Consider the following 22,695-nt stretch of genomic DNA (forward strand, 5'->3'; position numbering starts at 1 on the left):
TGTTGAGACATTAAACAGTACAACACTGAAATTATGATGAGCAGAGGCAGCAAAAGTACTCAAACAGAGCAGAATCCTGAAAGAACCCTACATATCCTTCAGTTGTGCAACTGAGAACATTTTTGCTGTATTTGCTTTCCTTTTGAAATGCACTAGATATACCAGAGTGGTCACTGCTCCGATCTGTACCTGGCTGTTAACATCTGCCGTGTGTTGCAGCAGTACTGAGGCGAGTTCCTTGTGTCCTCTGTCACATGCCCAGTGCAGCAGAGCTCTGCCCTAAAATATCAAGCAAACAACAACATTGAGTGAAACTGTTGTAAGAGCTTAAAATAACCAATGTGAGCCTCAAAGCATTTCATTTGATACATTAATATCAACAGCGCTTGCACTGTAACAAAATAATTGCCTTTCTGAATTATAATTATTTATTAAATTTGTATGCCATCCTTCATCCGTAGATCACAGGGCAATTCACAACACAAAAACACAAAACAAAAACACAAAATATGTAAGAACAAACCAAACCAATAAGGATGTAATGGAGGCAGCCAAAGTATGCCTTCTTTGCTGTCTTCATGGCCACCAGGTAAGCTTGATGGTCAGCCCTCACCAGTGTTCAATTGCATTTGACCAGTTTTTCTCTTGCATTCAAGCCATCTCCCAGCTTGTTTCCTCTTCCTAAGCTCTGGAGTATACCAGGGAGCCAAGCGGGCTCCAAGAAGTGGGAGAGGGTGCCCAGGGGTAATCATGTCAAAAGCCCAAGCCATCCAGATGTTCCACAAGTCACCCAGGGCTTCAGTCATATAAGTTGGGAAATCCCCCAGGGCCATCTGAAAAGCAATTGGGTCCATCAGCCTCTGAGGGAGGACCATTCTCATAGATCCCCTGCTTCTGCAGAGGGAGAAAGTTGTTGGGATCATCAGACAAGGGACTGATGTCAATACTCCCCACTTTCAGATCACTTTCTTCCTGCCCAGCCAAGAAAACAAGGTCCAGAGTGTGACCTGCCGCACTTGCAGAAAAAATCTTCCTAACCACCCATACTAAAGTGAAGCTGGAAATCATAACGCAGCTTATGAAATTTTGTAACAGAGTGCATTTCTTTCTGGATTATTCAAACTTCTTTGCAGTGCTTCATAAAGCCACCAGCTAGGTAGGTATGGCTCTTCCTCATCATGAATCTTGAGCAAGCAAGCAAGCAAGCAAGCAAGCAAGCAAGCAAGGTATTTAAGCACACAGCAAAGCTTTACATTTGAAGTTGAGAAGGATGGATGACACCTGCACCTAACCCAATTCATGTTTCATTCTACATGATATTCAGAAAGGCAGCAGATGTAGATCATTATTTTAAGTAGGAAAATGCTGTCTCAGGCTTCGACGCATTAAGCTTTTCAGCTCACTTTTAACCCAACAAGTAATTAATTTTGTAACACATTATTTTGATAGTACACTAATTAACCATGAATTAGAATGGGTTTTGGCAATTATTCTTTTTAGAAACATAGATGGCACCCAGATTAGTTCTATGAATTATTAAACCTTACTGCACTCAATTATACAGCACGGAATTGAAAAGGAGTGTGTGGATCTTAACATATCTGGCAAAAGCAAAAATGATTTTAAATTAATTCACTGATAAAAGTCTGGTTTATTCATCTGTCATTTATAGTCCATTCTCCATGTCAGGAGTGACTAGGTCTAGAACGGAGAGACGGCCTGCTCTGCCAAGATTGCAGAAGGTTGCATTATTCTACCTATTGAAAAGTCTGGTGGTTCCCCCTACCCTGGATTATCCACAAATTGTTCCAGGTCAGGCATTAGCTTTCCCCATGCAATAGCTAGGTTCCATTTTGTGTCCACACAGTTCTCTAGGTGGTTTCCTCGCATATTCACTTTCCTGCTTTCCATTGTGGCTGCCACTCCAGCCTAGGCTTCCTGCAGTTTCTTCTCTGGCAGTCTAAAACAACAGGTACAAACTTATTTGGGGTTGCAACACAGCTTAATTTTTTTGCAAGTTCTCTTTCTCCACCAACAACCTAAGAGCAAAAACTTGGAACGCCAAAATTAAAAAGCTGCGTGTAAAAATGCATCTCAAGGAAACACGAGCTTTTCCTTGAAAAGAAAAAAGATGCCAAGGTGTGTGTGGAGGATCTCCAAGTGGGAAGAGTGCAAAACAGGGTTAACATTTGCCCAATATTTTATGTCTACTGCCAACATAGCGTTAACATGTATACCATATGTAAACTGCATAGAAATTGCTTTCGTAGATTTTCACGGGTACAGGGATGCAGGTTTTGGTGTCTTCGGGTGTCTTCCCGTGTAAGAGTCGGGGTGTCTGTGCGACGTTTCGACGAGGTCTCACTCGTCATCTTCAAGCTGGTGCTTACGGCTTCTTGTTACTGGAACAGAGCAGAGTCTGGTGTTTGAGTTCCTATAAATACTGTTGAGGGGTGTGGTGTATAGCCTCCAACGTTCTGGGCAAAGAGGAAGTTCCTAGATTAGTGTGCCTTTTCTTCTTTTGTTCCTTAATTACTTGAGGGATATCTTGGGTGATTTCATGAGTGATATTCAGAATATCACTGGGTGGGTCATTAAGTGTAGATTAGTTGCTAAAGCTTTCGTGTCTTGACCTCTTGAGCTTGTGAAGAGTTTTTCTGAGAAGATGGCTGTGCTGCATTTAGTTGTGCTCTGGCTTGGCTTCGTGTATAGGGGCGAGCTATGGTTTTGTGCCTTGTGCCAGCCAGATCTGTGTAGGGATTGCAGGGGGGTGCAGCATCCGGAGGTGCCACTATAGTTTGGCTACTGGATGGAGTCTGTAATATGTCTGTGGAGAGGGTCTGGGTTTGGGTCTGGTGTGGTTGATTGGTGACGGCGTTCTGTGTGCCTCTGGTTCTGGTGTCGGTTTTTGTGGGGAGGGCTAATTTCCAGATGTCTGGCAGGCGGGACGTGTCGTCACGCTTGTTCATGTTGTGAGGGTGTTTCTCTATCTCGATGGCTTCCATGATTATTCTCTTGTGGTGATGTTCCATGTTAAAGAGCAATTTGGAATCTGCAAAATTAATTTCATGTCCTGTTTCTTTCATGTGTTGGAAAAGAGAGGAAGTTTTTTCTTCTTTTTTGACGGCATTCTTGTGTTCTGCGATACGTGCATTTATTCGTCTGTTTGTTTGTACATTGGACAAACAAACAGACGAATAAATGCACGTATCGCAGAACACAAGAATGCCGTCAAAAAAGAAGAAAAAACTTCCTCTCTTTTCCAACACATGAAAGAAACAGGACATGAAATTAATTTTGCAGATTCCAAATTGCTCTTTAACATGGAACATCACCACAAGAGAATAATCATGGAAGCCATCGAGATAGAGAAACACCCTCACAACATGAACAAGCGTGACGACACGTCCCGCCTGCCAGACATCTGGAAATTAGCCCTCCCCACAAAAACCGACACCAGAACCAGAGGCACACAGAACGCCGTCACCAATCAACCACACCAGACCCAAACCCAGACCCTCTCCACAGACATATTACAGACTCCATCCAGTAGCCAAACTATAGTGGCACCTCCGGATGCTGCACCCCCCTGCAATCCCTACACAGATCTGGCTGGCACAAGGCACAAAACCATAGCTCGCCCCTATACACGATGCTGCACCCCTATCCGGATGCTGCACCCCCCTGCAATCCCTACACAGATCTGGCTGGCACAAGGCACAAAACCATAGCTCGCCCCTATACACGAAGCCAAGCCAGAGCACAACTAAATGCAGCACAGCCATCTTCTCAGAAAAACTCTTCACAAGCTCAAGAGGTCAAGACACGAAAGCTTTAGCAACTAATCTACACTTAATGACCCACCCAGTGATATTCTGAATATCACTCATGAAATCACCCAAGATATCCCTCAAGTAATTAAGGAACAAAAGAAGAAAAGGCACACTAATCTAGGAACTTCCTCTTTGCCCAGAACATTGGAGGCTATACACCACACCCCTCAACAGTATTTATAGGAACTCAAACACCAGACTCTGCTCTGTTCCAGTAACAAGAAGCCGTAAGCACCAGCCTGAAGATGACGAGTGAGACCTCGTCGAAACGTCGCACGGACACCCCGACTCTTACACGGGAAGACACCCGAAGACACCAAAACCTGCATAGAAATTGTTTCTACAATGAAGCAGTACATACATTTTGTTAAATATAAATAAATAAATATCTGTAGTGTCCTGTACACAAAGCTATGCAAAAATGCCTAAAGGCATCTGTTACCTGTGTTTGCAGGCCAGGTAGAAACTGCTATGTACAGATGCCTTTAGGCATTTCTGAATAGCTTTGGTTTGGTACCTTTTTAAAGTTTCTGGCCTTGTGTCTTTAAAAGTAGTATGACACAAATCCAGCAGGATACGTTTTTCTTGGAAAGCAGGTGAGGCGGGTGGCGGACAAACCTACATTTGTTAAATGTCTATATATCAGGCTGCAGTTAAAGGTACAGGATCAGTAACAAAAAAGAGAGAAAAAGTGGCAACCAACGTAGCCTAGAATCTAATTGAAAAAAATTCATTTCGCGAGAGTAATATTGCAAGTGCTAGCCTTCCTTTTTAAATGAGAAAAGCTTCCACATTACAGCATGTTGTTTTCTAGGGTCTCAAACAAAGGCAAATAAAAAATATCCATACTTGCGCTTCCAAATTGCATTACCTATATCTCCCTATCTTTCCAAAGGTTATAAATTTGAAGAATTGGCAATACTAAGGCCTTTGATTAACCAGCTGGGTGGTTGGAGGCAGATATATCACATGTGCTAATACACATGACACTGTTTATTGAAAGCAACCTCTCTAATACTATGCATTGTGCTAAATAATCACATTTTAAAATTTTAAGTGTAAACCATTCGGAGATACAACATTCTAGTAAGACTCTTATTCATTATCTTAATGCCAACAATTTCACAAATGGTATCTGGTGTTGAGGGGGCGGGGGAGAAACCTGGTATGGACAGTGTTAGTCTGGCCTTCCCATGCTGCAAACTATACTGATTAAGCAGAAACAATTTATGCAAATCAGCAATACTCCGGCGCCAAAAGCCAAATTGGAAGTGTTTCATGCGCTGAACAGCCTGTCCATCTTTGGCCCCAAATCTATGGTGTTTAACAGTTGTACAGCATCCCCAGGAGGACCGTATGCCACTAGATTATTCATTTTATTCCCAAACCGTAAATTGAAAATTGCTAGGAGCTGTGCCCTCAAATGAGTCCCACTCAAAGTAACTTTATTCATTTACATTTCTAACATGCCCCATCTCTTGCATAAAATGTATTCAACCTTAGATTAGTCTAATATATGTACAGAATTAGTTTATGCTCCAAATCAAGGCTGTCTACACTGCATTGAAAGAATGAAAATTATGTGCCCAGGTAATCCAAATTCTGTGAAAAGGAAAGCTAAATTCTGGAACTAGTAATAATTATGAAGGTTAAGCACATTTTTCAGGATTGGTCTAATCTTTCTAGTCAATAGAAGGGGTGAGGTCAAAGGCAGGTCACTGAAATACCTAGGCCTTTGACTACTCAAAGTTTGTTCACAACCTTCAGCTATTACCCACACACTTTCAAGCATATTTTCACAGGTATCAAGACAAAAAACGGAAATGCTAAGATTCACAGGAAGCAGACTTCTGTTCCCAATATCACATTCTGCTGGTTTCCCTCATTCTCAAGGAATTACATCATATACCCAGCCCAGCCCAGCCCAAAATATATTCCGGATGTCCATTACTATTTTGTTCTTTTCTCATGGAGAACACGTTTTAGTTGCAAAAGAATGAGGATACTTCTTACGCTGTAAATGATCTGGAATAAAAATGCATAAATCTAATCCCAAGTACAGTGACCCTGCCTATTAAATCTTCCATGCCTCACTTGGCCAGCCTGTATAGCAGTTTCTCAAGTGAACAGCACATAAATTTTGCTTTGCTGCATGTCACAGGTCTAGGCACAAACAAAGCAAGTGGGGAGGCTAAGAAAAGAACTGCCTGCTTTCAAACATGTGTGTGCCTGAAGACAACATGTATAGGAACTGTTCTTAATTCAGACAGAAAGAGACAGCATAGCAAAGATTAACTAAAAGGCTCATTCAGTAGAAATATTGTATTCACTGCTGCAATATTACGTCCAGTTACCTTGATGCACCCATGGGGGGTGGGGGAATAGAAAAATAGATCTTTTTTGTTCCTCCTCCGGCTCTGAAAAGCATTGGAAAACTTGGGAAGAAATGCAAACATTTCTTATTAAATATTTTCTTTCAGCACAGTGAGTGAAATGCTTTTTAAAGCAGTGTATTAAAATATTGTTACAGGCAATCCACACTGCTGCAAATAACTTGGGAGGAAAGATTCAAAGTTAGTGATGCTGATAGCACTGCTACTGCATCTGACTGGATTACTAAATAAGCAACATTCTTAGGACTTGATGTCAGAAAAGTACTTTCAAAAATATAAAACATGGAACAGGCTTGCAGTATGGTAGCATACCAAGCATATTATGCCTATGACATGATGGGAAACTGTTTTTGTTTTTAACTACAGCACCAACTCCTAACTCCACTTGCTTCTGGATCTAAGTTACCTTACATCTTCTGCATCAAGGTAAAGTGAAATTGATGACTGTTCGTAAATTCAATACTGAACATGAATTAAACATTATTAAGTTTAACAAAAAATAGTCAAAGTTACTGCTGCTCAGTTACATTATAGGGATGGTATTTTCTGAACTCCCCCCCCCCCCGGAAAACTACCAGTATATATTTTTTATCTGCATGAAAATACTGAGATCTACAAACTGTTTCAAAGCTTACATACAACAAATATTTTAATTTACTATAATGTTTATAGTTTCATTTGTATCATTTTTTGGACTGGAAAAAATTGTATGATTGTTTTTGTTATATTAATTTATTACCCGCCCCAAGTTATGCTGTACGGCAGTTTACAATAATCAGTTTATTATTTGTACCCTGCCCAACTGACTTGGTTACAATTTAAAATACAATACTGAAAACAGTTTAAAACACCTTACAATCACAAAAAAGTGTGACCTAAAAATATACATCTCAGGTGTCAAAGTTATACCAGTTTCACCTCCAACACTGGGCATATTTGTAGTTGTTGCTTAAATAAAATTACTGTATTTACTCGAGTCTTAGTGCACAATCAAATCTAATGTGCACCTCAATTTTCAGAACCTTGAAACCAAAAAAAAAGTGTTTGCTGGTGAATGCAATGAGCATGGCAAAAAGTGCACCCTTTACAATGAGTTTTTACTAGCAAGTTTCTTCATGGCTTCTTCTTGGCTAGTCAATGCCCGCTGCAAGATCAGAGATGCTCCATTTTATTTCTTGCTCTGAACAGCTTTCCCCCGCAAGCGAAAAAATTAAAATAAGAGGCCTTTCCTGGCACGAAAGAGGAAGGGGTGGGGTGGTGAAGAGACCCACAAAGCAAACAGCTGACCTGCCACCTTCAAATCTGAGGGATGCACAGAGAGGAGCGGGCGAAGGCAGCTGATTCTACCTGGGACTGCAAGAGAGAGCATGTGTGTGTGTGTGAATGTGATTGCGCACAGCGGCAGAGCATGCCCAACAGGCACCAGGGGCGGGCACACACCTGCAAGAGTTGTTGAGCTTTCTTTGGGGGAGATTGCCCAAAGTTGTTGTGCATATGCTCTCATACAGCAGCCTCTATTTGCATCCTGGGTGGGGCACGGGGCAGATTTCCTTCAAAAGGAAGGTGATTTCGCCTAATTTGGGACTGGGAGGGTGGGACATCTGCAATTTCAAAACCTTTCCCCATGACTGCAGAGAGGATATAATCCTCAAGAGCTGACTGGCACCCTTTTTAAACAGCATGAAATCACCCCACATCCGTATGAATTCCTCCCAGCCCTGCTTAAGAGCTCTTTTGGCATTGTTTTAACAGTGCTTTTTTTCTATCAGCTTGTGCCCAAGGGCCCTGGCACCCCCTTCCCAAAGCCTTTGGGAGGTTGGATGCTCTTGAGGCGATTTGAGCACCTTCCCCACCACCTTCCCAAAGGCTGCCTGGGTTTGAAAAGGAGGACTTAACCCAAGGTACCACTGTACTACTAAAAGTGCATTTCATAGCTATACAGTGGTACCTCGGGTTAAGTACTTAATTCGTTCTGGATGTCTGTTCTTAACCTGAAACTGTTCTTAACCTGAAGCATCACTTTAGCTAATGGAGCCTCCCGCTGCCGCATGATTTCTGTTCTCATCCTGAAGCAAAGTTCTTAACCCGAGGTACTATTTCTGGGTTAGCGGAGTCTGTAACCTGAAGCGGATGTAACCCGAAGCGTATGTACCCCGAGGTACCACTGTACATAAAACTTTTCTACGGCCAAGTCATGTAAGAAGCCTCCACGTACAGTCACTGACTTGGGAAAAGTAACGAGAAGAGTTGCAATGATGCTGACGGTTTGATAATAAAGGTGTGAAAGAACCTGTTGTTTTCATCTTTGATAAGAATGGGGCATATAATGAATTCATTAACTGAAGAATACCCTATCTTTCTAGAAGCAGATATTCCAGAAAGTCATATGCCTCTAACAGTAGCCTAGAAGTGGCTTGGATTACTAGTTTATTGCTATAGATATCAGAAAGTTCATTTCTGGTTTATTACCACTGATCACCAGAAAATAATCACAAACCATTCCTGGACTTGCAATTTATACAAATTTATCCTATATGGCTAAACAACCTGTGACCTCTGGCAATACTGATAGAGCTGAACAATGTACTGTAGAAACACACAGATGTTTCAGTTCACTTCATCGAGGATGAGTTTCTAGCCTTGAATTTTAAACTCCCTCCCCTGCTTTCATCAAATTAATTCATATGAGTTCCTGATTAATAATAAAAAGCCATGCCATCAGCATTCAGAACCCCAGCCGGGAATGTCATGGCTCAAAGGGCAGAAATCTGCTTAGAGCTACAAGAGAACCCAACTGAATTTGTGGCGTCTCAGTCTATGAATGCGTAAGCACTTCATCTGTTCACCGCAACACAATATGCTGAGCGACTACATGTTACAGGCCAAAAGCAGGACAAATAGTCAGTGGGCAAAGATAGTAACCAGCAAGTCAAACAAGTTTTAGTTTGTCTGACCATTTACGCGCCAGATATTTACTATCTGGGAAACTCTCAAGCCTTTAAAAAGGAGCTTTGCGAGTGTTGGTGCTGAGCTTTAAAGCCTTAAATGGCCTTGGCCCAGTATATGTGAAGGAGCTTCTCCATGCCCATCACTCCACAGCCATCATGGACACTGAGGTCTAGCTCCAGTAATAATGATAATTCTCTTAACACTGCTACTGAGTTATTAGTGCAGACCAAGATACCATGCCTCCCCTTCTCCAACCAGTGCAGAGCAAGAAGTAACTTACAGCCATCCTATCTCGTTTTATCTTCGGGTTGGATCAAGACTTTGCTTCCAACAATGGGAAGTACATTTCAGAAGGCTGAGGGACCCGAGGAACGGTGTGGGAAGTGGCAGTAGGTGCTGTAGAGGAAGGGGGAAATTGGCAACGGTCACCTTCTCCACTTCCACCAGTAGGATCCCTCCACTGGATGAAAAGCCTTCTGTGTATGGAAGGTAAAGCCTGGACCTAACTCACTAAAGAAAATTAATTTCCCTATATGAAGCTGAACCTCAGTATAGAGAAAGCAGAGGGAAAATCCCAGTATGCATAAATTGCACTGTTAAATTTTTACTTCTCGTTGTGAAGGCACGGCAAGAAGGAGAATTTCTGGCACTACAAAAAATGCTAGAAACATAATCTGCTTGTTCCTTCTGACAAAGTTACATTGGGTAGAGGGTGGGTGAGTACACATTCAAAGGCATGGCTCACAGAAGCCTGAAGCACTTCAGCACGCCAGACCATAATATAGCACTTTATTGTAAAAATAAGTTTTCAGGGAACATCGCTGACATATATTTTACCCTAAAACTCCTTTAGATGACAAGTGAAAGAGCTGCCCCTCTTTTGGCAAAGGTATAAAGACACTTCACTGGCAATGAATTAGCTGCTGCTCCATCATTTCTAAGGCCCATTTCATATGTCACAATGGCAACACAATTGATGTTGAAGTCAAGAACAATATGGGTACCCCTCCATAAAGCAAGTCATTTGTATGAAGTACATCCCACATAATCCAGACTGATTTTAGCCACACCAGCAAAATCGTGTTCACAAATAGCCTATGGTCAAGTGATGTGAATATCTGCTGCACAGATACAGAAGGGCAGCAAAGGGTGTCCAAATACAGTTTAGTTAATAAGAGTGTTCCATATGTGGAGCTATTGCCAATGAAAAACATTACAGGGTACTCCTATTTACACCACTGCTTTATCAGATATTTCTTGAACCAGAGTACGGTTATTCAATTAAGCTCCCATTCTCTTTGCCATCAGTCCAGAGAGGGCTCATCTATAGGGCATGTGGCTTCTTTGGAAAGTTTTTGGGTGCCATTAAGAGGTGGAGTGGGAAGCAGACAGATCAAATCCATAGGGACAATCCACCAAATTTCTTTCCTGTGCCAGCCACATTAAAATTAACTATTCATTTCAATTAGGATTGCACTGGAGAATTTCCCCAGGGCATGTGCCCCATGTTAATTAAGAGGAAGAGGGGTGCCATTTGGGGTTTTGTGTTTTTGCTTTAAACACCAGCCTATCTCTGACCTGCTGTAACTGTTATCGCATTCAAAAGTCAAAGTCCAACCATGTGTCAGGTAATTGTTGCTTAGGAATGGCAGAGTTGGACAATTCTTCCACTAACAGATGTCTGGTCAGACACACTGCAGCAGAGATATAGCAGCTGCAAGGAAGGATTAGAGAAATGAGGAGACATTAATTTGACATACCAGCCTTTAAGACAGATTAATCCCTCCCCTGGCCCAATACCTTCTCATCTTTCGTATTCACATCCACTTTTTTTGATCGGATGGCTTTGGTTACATGGTCAATGTTGTTTTCTCTGCAGTAGTCAAATATGTTCTTATCTTCTTCCCTAAGTAGACATAAGGGAGAGTGAGCAAATGCGTACTGTTACTGAGCAACGCACAGGAACTACACAAACATAAGATGCCCGGCTTTTCCACCAATTCAATCATTTCAGCATTACTGAGTACTGCAGATTTCCAGTGCTTTGAATGCAAACAGCATAATTCAGGTTGGGATACACTCTGCATCACACATAACTAAAACAATATACTGAAAGCTAACCTCCCGCAAGGAATGAAGAAAACCAACACAAACCAATTTCAGCCTTGAGGAAAAATGTGCACGAATTCATAATAAATTAGTATCTAAAGTTGCCCCTTAATATATCTCTATAAAGCCCCATTTGACATGTACAGACTTTAATATCTATTAGTGCACTGGGGCTGACAGTATTTCTTAGCAAAATAAATATGGAATATTCCTTCTGCCATCCATTATTTACACATCAGGGTCTGTTCTCCCTATTTCTGAAGACGCCCCCCCCCAAAAAAAGTTACAAGTCTGATACAGATAACTTATAAAAAGTGGGCTAGTTGGAAAAGGTCACCAACAAAAACTCCAATGGATGTAATCTCAGTATCACCATCCAGTGGTGAGCAGCAAACCAGATTTTCTCAAAAGGACGCTTGAAAGGAAGGCAGAAGGGTTTGGAAAGATAACATGTGGTTTGGTGTTGCGTCTCAACTAACAAACCATCGTTTGCAATTAGCAAATGAACTAGAATCAGAAACCAAAGTTTGGCAGCTACAATAGGCTCTCTCCAACTCCACAAACTGTTGCACTAGGGTGGTTAAAGTGTTTCTGAAGCCAAGTGCTGAGAGGGTAGAAAACAAATGCAGACAAATCTTTGTCTAAACCACAGTTTGCTTGTTATGCATTTGTAAGCTCAAATGTTGGTTTGGTTTCTAAACTACTGTTCGCATAAACCAAACTGGCAATGAAACTGAACCAACATTGTTGTGAAACCTATGGCCACATTCAGACAATTATACCTTGGCTTATTAAACTGAGATATGAATAAGGCTTTTGCTATGCACACATCCCTTTTCTGGTGTGCCTCAATAAGCCAGGTAGTCTCTAATTAACCTAAGCTACCTTGCCTTTTTAAAATAAGGTGATGATAAACAAGAGGAATATATGAATGAATGAAATAATGAGAGAGGTACAATACAAACTGGAAATGTTGAGTGTGCCCTGTCAAAGTCTTTCATTGCTGTATGATCAGGTTTATCTTGTGGATATACTTTAGCACTCTTAATCTGAACTTCTCCAAGTTGTGAAACACAAAAGTAACTCAAAACATGGAACCAAGACACTGACTTAAAAGCATGCCAGAAAGTATATCTACCCTTCATGTTTACACAATGAAACATGTTTGATAACAGTCTAGTCTGGTTCAGAGCAATACACACTTTAGAAAACACATTAAACTAAAAAAAATTATACCTCACTTAGAACTGAACATTTCCTGAGTGACTTACAAAGGGGAAAGAAATTCAGTTCTACCAGAAAGATAGCCACAAAACACCCATAACCATCAGTGTTAGTTTTCAAACGATAGGAGCAATGCTACAATTAACATGTTTTCACTCCCTACCCCCATTTTATTGCCTCATTTTCAAATACTCTGGTGCAATTTGATGGTATTTAGCTTGTTTGTCCACAGTAACATAAGCAGAAACTACGAGCTGAAGTCTCAGCAAACGATAAGCTTGCTACAATGGGAGCACTGCCAACTTCAAATTCATCGTGCTGCAAAAAAAGGTTCCAGGTTATAATGGAACTAATCTCACAGTTCACAAATTGAAGTATAGCTTACATGCAAGCAGGATACTGACATCACTATGCAATAACAAACTAATCAAGAGGTCAAATAAAATATAACCACTTTCGTAGTTCAAACACAAAACAATACAATAATTGATGGCTTTTATATCTTGCAAGCAACAATCCCTCCAAGAAACAATGTATGTGCTGAAACAGGTGAGAAAACCCCCCAGAACAAATGGCACATCACTTATGCTGTTTCTTAACTCCTTTAGCTTTATGTGCTTTGTGAATTATGATTCATTCTTCAGAACTCAGGGATTTCTTCTCCTTCCCTTCTGCTAGTGTAGCACTTTTAAAACGAAAGTGCTGATACTGGGCTCCTGCTGCAGAAAAAATGCCAGAACAGACTTCCTCTGACCTACTCCTCACTGTGGATGTGGTCTCTAAAGAATCTTTCTCCTAAGCATATGCACTTTCCGTTTACCTACATTGGGTGCTATATACTACTGCAGGTTGTAAGTGGGGAAATCATATATCTGAAGGCTTTCTTGCTTTAAAAAAAAGAGAGAGAAAGGGCTCCTGAAGGAGTCCATTGCACTGTTCAACAGCTCCTACTGTCAGAAAGTTCTTCCTCATGTTTAGTCGGAATCTGCTATCCTGTAACTTGAAGCCACTGGTCCTACCCTCCAGAGCAGGAGAAAACAAGATTGCTCCATCTTCCATGTGACAGCCCTTAAGATATTTCAAGATGGCTATCAGATCTCCTCTCAGTCTCCTCTTTTCCAGGCTAAACATACCAGCTCCTTCAACAGCTCCTCATAAAGTTGGTTTATGATCAAATCTTGGTTGCCCTCCTCTGCACATTCCAGCTTGTCAATATCCTTCTTAAATTGTGGCGCCCAGAACAGTATTCCAGGTGTGCACTGACCAAGGCAGAATAGAGTGCTACTATTGCTTCCCTTGATCTGAACACTATGTGTCTATTGATGCAGCCTAGAATAGCATTAACTTTTTTTGCTGCTGGATCACACTACTGACTTATGTTAAGCTTGTGGTCCACTTAGATCCTTTACACATGTACTACTAGTAAGCCAGGTGTCCCCCATCTTATATTTGTGCAGCTGGTTCTTTCTGCCTAAGGGCAAAACCTTACATTTGTCCCTAATGAAATTAATTTTGTTAGTTTGGGCCCAGTTCTCCAATTTGCACACATATAATTGGAACTTAATAAACACTGAATGGTACTAGCACTAAAAAAAACTGGCAGAAGCAGAAGGATCATTAGTGAAAAGAGGAATACAGCACTCCTGGCTGCCTCTTGTTTCTTTGATGATAATTCACTAAACAATTGAAACTCTGCTTATTTAGAAAAGTTATTTAAGCTTTTTAAAATAGTCTATGCAGTTTGAACTTCTTCGTGAAGGAGAAAAGATGCTTATGCTCGGTTTATCTGGATGAAGCCCTGAAATTTCTTCCCTTTTTTATCTTGCCCCACAAGCAGCTCATATTATCCAGTGAGTCTTTCGAATTTCTACTCTTTTAAAAGAAAAGGCTCTGGGATTATTCTGCATCATTGGAAACGCTGCACAGAATCTTCCCTGTCTGCCTACATTTGTGATGGGTCACCTGTGAAGCTAAACAGACAGCTGAGAGGGTGGTTATGCTCCATCACTATACCCTCTCTGTTTTTCTGGACCTGTCTAATTGTTGTGGTAGAAGGAGATTTGGTTGAAGGATCCTACCTTGCCCAGCAAGGCCCATGTGCCACAAACAGGTGGCCTTGCCTTTCTGCTTGGCACTGTGCCACTGAGTGTACTGAAGCTCAATGAAGCAGAGAGAGAGAGAGAGAGAGAGAGAGAGAGAGAGAGAGATGGGAGCCAAGGCACAGTTGCAACAGTTACTGTTTATGTCAAGGCCTTCTTACCCCCCAAGGGACCCATCTTCACATAATCTATAATTATCTCTTCGTTTAATCGCCCCGTCACTTCTGAGGCTCTCCTGGGCACAGGAAGAGGAAAAGCTCATTAAGTGAACCTTTTCTCCTCTCTCCAGCCACCCATAGCTTTTAATTGCTTGGTGTTGTTATTATCTATCAGTGCAACTGGGATCATTTTCATAAGAAAGGGAGGTGGGAGGGAGAGAAGCAGGCACGTGTCCCTGAGGTATGCACTGCAGACAAACCTTTGCTTTCTCAATTATTTATGCCAGCTGAGGTTTTACAAGCTGAATAAATCCATAACTCAAGTTTATTCTGAACAGTCTGGCTCCCCAGGGTGGAAGTGTTGGCCACTTGTCTGCACACTTCTGTGCTGTCCTCAGAGAATAACTAGGACATAACAAGACATGTGTCAGCCAATTGCCCATGCATGAAAGAAGTATGCACAAAATTCAAGATTACCAAGAAAAGTGATAGCATAACTAACCCCCTCAATGCAACAGGTTTTTTGACTCTTACAACACAAGGGGAGGTAGCCTTTGCTAATACTCTAGCGCCTATCCAGTTAAAATGAAAAGTAAAAATCCATTGTGCTTGTCAGAAAGTAAGAATGCAAGTAAACCCCCTGAAGGCTTCTACAAATGGCAAATTCCTTGACAAATTCCTTTGCCACTCTTGCCCCACCCAACCCTATGACCATGGGGATACAGATCTCTCTCCTTCGGGCTACATCTCTGCTGCTGGGGAAGTAACAATTACCAACAGTTAAATCACAAATTGTAATTGACAGCAAAATCAAATTTTCTCCCCACTGCTACCAAAAAGTCCTACAATTGATAGTGTGTGTAATATGACTATTCAATTGTCAGGTATACTTATGAGATGTCTGTGACATCACCATAGCTGTCAACGTTTCCCTTTAAGGGAAATTCCCTTATTCTGAATAGGATTCCTCGCAAGAAAAGGGAAAAGTTGACAGCTATGGAAATCACTCACGCCAACCTTTTTCCCTTTAAAAAGGAGAGCATTTCCCTGCTCCTCCACATAAGTGCATTCGATATACAAAGGCTTAGTTCAAACATATTGCTAATTGAACGCGCAAATATGCACAGGAGATTGTAGTCTTTTTGCTGCATACTGTTGTGAGTTAAGCCATGTTTTCCATCCACCAGACAAACCATGAGCTGCAATCTATCCCTAAGTAGATTCCTACTGGAGGAAGTGGTCCCAAAATTATTTAGAGCTATAACCAGAAATTTGAATTGTGCTCAAAAACAGGATCAGGATCTAGTAAAACTGTTTTAGCAAATGAGTTGCAATAACCAGTTCTGCTCAAGAGTATGCCTGCAGCATTCTAGAGTAACTGTATTTTCTGAACACTTTTGAGAGGCAACCCCACACAATATGTGTTGCAGTAATCCCACCAAGACCAAACTAAGGCAGGGGTGGGCAGAAGGCAGACTGGGATCTACTGGGTAGATCTCTCAGAAATTTCCAGTTGACTGGCAAGAATTTCTGACTCTCAGTTGTTTATTATCAAAATTATTCCTCCTTAAATTGCATTACTGAAATGAAGAAACCTGATGGGGTTGTTAACCATAAGTGGATTTTTGCATGGAAGGACAGAGAGTTCAGTTCTGATGCTCAAAAACAAATCCCTCAATTCAAAATTTTTCAATGTTACGCCCTTGGCTCCAGCGGTTCTACTGAAAAACACAGGTTGATCCTGCAAGCATGAAAGTTACCCACCCCATAACTGAGGCATGTGTAACTATGGTCAGAATTGGTGCTTACCTATCTGAGCCAAGCCACTGCCAAGAAAAAAGCTGTATATTCTTGACAAAATCATGGAGTATGTCTTAGTTCCGCACACTTAACAATCAGTTGAAGTTTTATAGCACAATCCTAAACAGGTACATTCAGAAGTCTCACTGAGTTCAGTGGAACTTACTCCCAAGTAGCCATGTATAGAATTGCAAGCCTCAATCATTAGGTTGTTTCTGGAATCTGTTAGTTTTAGGGGAAGTTTACAACTGTATGGAAAAAGCTGCTCTTTAAAATTCTGCAGGCCTTTGCGCCTGACCACACGCAGTGACCTCTGGTATTTTCTGCCAAAACAGTTCATTTGTCTCTCAGATCAACTAATCAATTCCAGAGCCATCAATCATTCCAGTTCAGTACTAGTCTAGCTCAGAGTTGGCCAGATGGCTGCCTCTGTTAATGGGATTAATAAAATTCTGATAGATTACATGGCATCAGACTACAAAATATGATAGGGACTATAAAAAATGCTGGAGAAGATTGTGAGGAGAGGGAAGAGACAATAGCCCATCATTTCTTGGCAGTTTAGTTCCCTGTAGCGTTCCCAAAACAAGGAAGGAGATCATTACAGTTCCCTCTTCATGCTGCTGCAAAAAACTATCCTTTACTTTTTAATCTGTTCCTTTAGTACTTCTACCTAAAAGGACCACTTTAAAAAAATCATTTTTGATCAGTTTTGTTCAAGTTTTCACATTCTACAGTACTAAACATTTCTGAAATTTGCAATATCCAACTTAACAAAAACAGTATTTAAAGACACTGCTTAAAAAACAGTTGCCACCTAGCTAAAGCACATTGCTATATTTCTGCAGTTTACAAGGGTGTTTAGTCATTAAATGAATACATACAGAGTGAGTGAGAGGGTGTGTGTGTGTTTTGTATCTGTATGCAGTGCCTGGTGAGCAGACACGGTTGTTACTTGCATTGTTTAGACATAGGTTGCTGTTTTTCAGAAAGGGTACAGTATATTGAAAAACATCTTATTTTATTTGACGTTGAGTGGGGAAAACACACACACCAAAAAAATCAGGAGCAGGCAACATATTTAGTATCAATGGTCCGATTAAAGTTCATTATGAACCAGTAGTCTGCAGGTATTGGCACATTCCTACAAATGGATACTTGGAAGTAAGTCCTGTTGAGTTCAATGAGACTTACCTCCAAGTGAAAGTACAGTGGTACCTTGGGTTAAGTACTTAATTCATTCCGGAGGTCCGTTCTTAACCTGAAACTGTTCTTAACCTGAAGCACCACTTTAGCTCCTGCTGCCGCTGCACCGCCGGAGCACGATTTCTGTTCTCATCCTGAAGCAAAGTTCTTAACCCGAGGTACTATTTCTGGGTTAGCGGAGTCTGTAACCTGAAGCGTATGTAACCTGAGGTACCACTGTACATAGAACTATAGCCTAATTTCTATAGCCGTTTAGAAGTACACACACACCTGCTTACAGATTATTGGACAGGTGACTTTTCTACAATATCACATAATTCATTCCCTCAGGGCACCAAATCCAGACACCATCACAAAGGCATTTTCAGCAGTTTGCTTGTGTTTCCTTTCATTAAGGTTCTGCAAAATTTAAAATAAGAGGGTAAAATCCAACAGCATCCATTTGCCAGTGGAAACGACACTGCTGGTGGAATTATTTTTCCTTCCCACCACAGCTCCTGGCATGCCCAAACGATCTACTCTGGAGCAGATGGGTGGGGGACTGCCTTCATGCAATGGTGGATATTGCTCAGAGCTTAGCATGCAGGGCCATGGTAGATAGAAGAACTAAGAGTCAGGTGGAACGGAAAAATATTGGGGCTGGGTGAGGTATTAATATCTTCATTAGGCACAGTGCTTTAGTGTTTTCAAAGTGTATGACAGACATAAAAACATTCAGTAGTCCTCACCCCTCCCTTAGGAAATTACCGTATTTTTCGCTCTATAACACGCAGATTTTTTCTCCTAAAAAGGAAGGGGAAATGTCTGTGCGTGTTATGCAGCGAATGTGTGGTCCCTGGAGCCAAAAAATTAGGCAAAAATCAAACCGCGCTTCATGGAGAAGGGAAGCCTTGAAAAGAGGAAGTTGCTGCTTTCCTGCACTCTGCCTCCGGGTCTTACTGCCCACCTTCCTCTGTTTCGTTACTGTGTTTGCTCAAACGGAACAAAGAGCAGGGAAAGCCCCTCCCCTCCAGGCAAGTAGAGGGGAAAGCAGAGCGTCCCTCTAATTCCTCTCCATGCTCCGCTCCTTCCTCTCTGTGCTCCGGTGCTGCTGAAAACATGCAGGTGGGAGAGAGAGACAGAGAGACAGAGGGAGGGAGGGAGGGAGGGAGAGAGAGAGAGCTGGCTGGCTTGGGTGGGTGCGTGGGGGAAACTTTTGCCTTCCTTTCCTCCCTCCCGTTATACCCCACTCCTGCATTCTTAGCCCTTCTGTGTTTTTCCTTCCCTCCCCACTTAAAATGTGGTTAAAAAGCATGGATCCACATGGATCCTAAGGATTTTTGCACTGGGTCACCCCAAATTCACCATCAGAGCACATAGCATGTCCATGGCTACAGCCTGCCCCCCAAAAATCATGCACCCACTGTTGCCTGGGGCTGCAATGGTGCAAAAATGTGGTTAAAAAGCATGGATCCACATGGATCTTTGCATTGGGTCACCCCCAAATTCACCACCAGAGAACATAGCATGTCCATGGCTGCAGCCTGCCCCCCCCCATCATGCACCCACTGTTGCCTGGGGCTGCAACGGTGCAAAAATGTGGTTAAAAAGCATGGATCCTCAGGATCTTTGCATTGGGTCACCCCAAAATTCACCACCAGAGAACATAGCATGTCCATGGCTACAGCCTGCCCCCCCAAAATCACGCACCCACTGTTGCCTGGGGCTGCAACGGTGCAAAAATGTGGTTAAAAAGCATGGATCCACATGGATCCTCAGGATCTTTGCATTGGGTCTCCCCCAAATTCACCACCAGAGAACATAGCATGTCCATGGCTACAGCCTCCCCCCCCCCCAAATCACGCACCCACTGTTGTCTGGGGCTGCAATGGTGCAAAAACGTGGTTACATAGCATGGATCCACATGGATCTTTGCATTGGGTCACCCCCAAATTCACCATCAGAGCACATAACATGTCCATGGCTACAGCCTGCCCCCCAAAAATCATGCACCCACTGTTGCCTGGGGCTGCAATGGTGCAAAAATGTGGTTAAAAAGCATGGATCCACATGGATCCTCAGGATCTTTGCATTGGGTCATCCCCAAATTCACCACCAGAGAACATAGCATGTCCATGGCTACAGCCTGCCCCCCCCAAATCACGCACCCACTGTTGTCTGGGGCTGCAATGGTGCTAAAACGTGGTTACAAAGCATGGATCCACATGGATCCTCAGGATCTTTGCATTGGGTCAGCCCAAATTCACCATCAGATCACATGTCTGTGGCCACAGCATGAAGCACAAAAATGATACATCCACTGTTTCATTCAGAATGTTTTTCCCTTGTTTTCCTCCTCTAAAAACGATGTGCGTGTTATGGTCAGGTGCGTGTTATAGAGCGAAAAATACGGTAGATTAGCCTTGCTACTTCATTGGGGATTTTGCTGGTATGAGATCTGAATGCTGCACATAATCTTTCCATTACACTATGCCAGTTCTCTGACCAGAAAATTAATGGATTTTTGAACTATTTTGATTGGTTATTTAATAGTTAACATTTGATTTGATATAAATATCAAAGTGAGAAGTGCTGAATACATGCATACTGCAAACCTCAAATATTTTAAAAAAGGTTGGCTCTTGAAAAAACACAGTTCAAAATCTTACAACTAACACAACAAATTTTGGCTTCTCTTTATTCCCAGTATTAATCATTTAATTAAATTAAGCATTTAATTAATTAATCATTTAACAGTTTTCTCTCACATGTCTCATCTCTCATGCCAGACCTATCAAGGAAAATAAAAACGGGTAATTTGAAAAAGAACACTGAGTTCTGATTTAAATCAGATATATATTTTTTAAACTATACTGAATTTGTTTTAAAATAACTAAGTTTGAAATGAAGTGTTAATTTAATATAAACACATTAAAACCTACACTTAACCTCTATCAACTTTTAATCTTCAAGCTATCAAAACAAATTAGAAAAATAGTGGGGGAAATACCTACTTTTTGAGGTCATTATAAATGGGGCAAAGGGAGTGTAATGAATATAGGGGTTGCTCGTACGTAAGTTGCCGCCACTCCTGGCTATGTTGCCTTGTTAAACCTTTTCTGTCTGGACAGCCCTTCAATTCGTGGCTGCCTCAGTCGCTAGCAGAATCCGTCAGTGGGCGTTTCTTAAACCTTTTCCAGCATAAAAGATGTTTGACGCCAAGTCTCCTCCTACTCTCCCTGCACGGAAGTCTTCTGCGCAGGGAGGGTGTGGGTAGCGGAGGACCCGTGCTCTCCCCGCTGGTGTCCGGCGAGGAGTCCTGGAGCCCTCTCGCCGATTCCCCCATCTGCCCCCCTTTATCCCTGGTGATGTGCTAATTTCCTTCCCCAGCTGATGAGCTGCCTCTCTCCCTGCTGGGTCCTTCTCCAGCATCACTTGGGAGCCTCTAGCTCCGATGTCAGTTCACTGACAGGGAGCATTACTGATACTGAGGCTTGGTGCTGAGACCAGAAATTAGCAAGCAACCACCAATGTTTTTGTGGGTGGGAAACTAGTATTTTAGTTTAGTGATTTTGGTTTAAAAATCAGTTTACCTGGGAAGTAGGAATCCAAAAGCTAAAAATGAAAGCAGGGCATTTGGTTTCGAACAGCACCCAGAGGCCTACACAAAAATATCGGGGTAGGAGATGGCATATGATGAAAATACAATACATACAAATAATATATACTTTAAATGGTTTAGAACTAATCCAAATCCTGTTTTTTATTTTGTTTATAGGATTATGGAGCTAAAACTACTTGAAGCTTAGCATCCAGTAGTGAAGAGGTGGCAAAAGAATAACATATCAATATGATATGGTTCACATAATTTTTACCTCTGGCTCATGAGCTCAACATCTCAAGGGCTTCATGTGACACTTAACCAGAAAGAAATGAGAAAGGAGCTTGAGGGGTGGTATTTTTCAGGTAGCTTACTAAAGTTAAAGTTAAAGAGCATGGGTTATATTATATCCTATAGTGGTTTTGTGGTAACTAAAAGCACTTTGACTTGTACAAGACAGGGCACTTGATTTTCCCCTACTCTCCCTACAATGCTTTGCACTGCCCAAATTGCTCCTGAAGGCTGCATGACTCTCTGGAACAGTGTGATATCGATATCATCATCATCATCATCATCATCATCATCATCATCATCATCCTGCCTTTCACTCAAAGATCCCAAGGTGGTTCACAATAGAAAATGGGTGCATATAGGTAGGGGAGATTAGTGAAAACCAGATGGTCTGTCTTGCGTGCACAAAAGTGCTTTCTGCTAGTACAAAACCACCATCAGAAACAGCCCCAAAGATTCCTTTCTCACTAAAAGGTATTAGTATAGCAAAGCAAGGAAGATGGCATTTTGTCCCATTTTTCCTGCTGTGAATAGTCATTCATCTGTTCTTGCATACAGTTTAGCACTGCATAAAACTGGGAGGCCCACATGGGAGGCAACTGGTTCATCATTCTTGTAACATACAAAAATGTTTTTGTTTTACTGGGCATTTTGGAACCACCAATGATTGGATGTTTTTCTGATTATGTTTATAAATATTTTAAAGTCTTTTTTTACTGCATTACAGCATTTTGTTTCTGTAAATTATTCCTGTAAATTGCTGTGGGACATTCTGTTGTGGGAAGTGAAGTATAAATTCGAAAACTAACTACCGTATATACTCGAGTATAAGCCAACCCGAATATAAGCCGAGGCACCTAATTTTAGCACAAAAAACTGGGAAAACTTACTGACTCGAGTATAAGCCAGTTCACCACACCACAAACCTGGTGGTGGCAGCAGCGGCAGAGGAGGAAGAACAAGCAGCAGAAATGGCTGCTTTCGGGCTGCTCATTCCTCCTCCGCCGCCGCTGACAGTGGCAAAGGTGGAGGAGGAGGAAGGAACAGCCCAAA

At 41.8% G+C, this 22,695-nt stretch overlaps 1 protein-coding gene across 1 annotated transcript in view; it reads right to left on the reverse strand.

Moving 5' to 3' along the window:
* ACBD6 (acyl-CoA binding domain containing 6) overlaps positions 1-22,695 on the reverse strand; it is a 100,706-nt gene that overhangs the window by 48,380 nt on the left and 29,631 nt on the right. The window contains exons 5-6 of the mRNA XM_082229116.1: positions 10,976-11,081; positions 190-279 (exon numbers count right to left, since the gene is read on the reverse strand). Of these exons, the coding sequence (XP_082085242.1) occupies positions 190-279; positions 10,976-11,081 (196 nt within the window). The remainder of the gene's footprint in view (positions 1-189; positions 280-10,975; positions 11,082-22,695) is intronic.

This window comes from Podarcis vaucheri (genome assembly GCF_965113315.1).
Source record: "Podarcis vaucheri genome assembly, chromosome: 6".
Classification (NCBI taxonomy): domain Eukaryota; kingdom Metazoa; phylum Chordata; class Lepidosauria; order Squamata; family Lacertidae; genus Podarcis; species Podarcis vaucheri.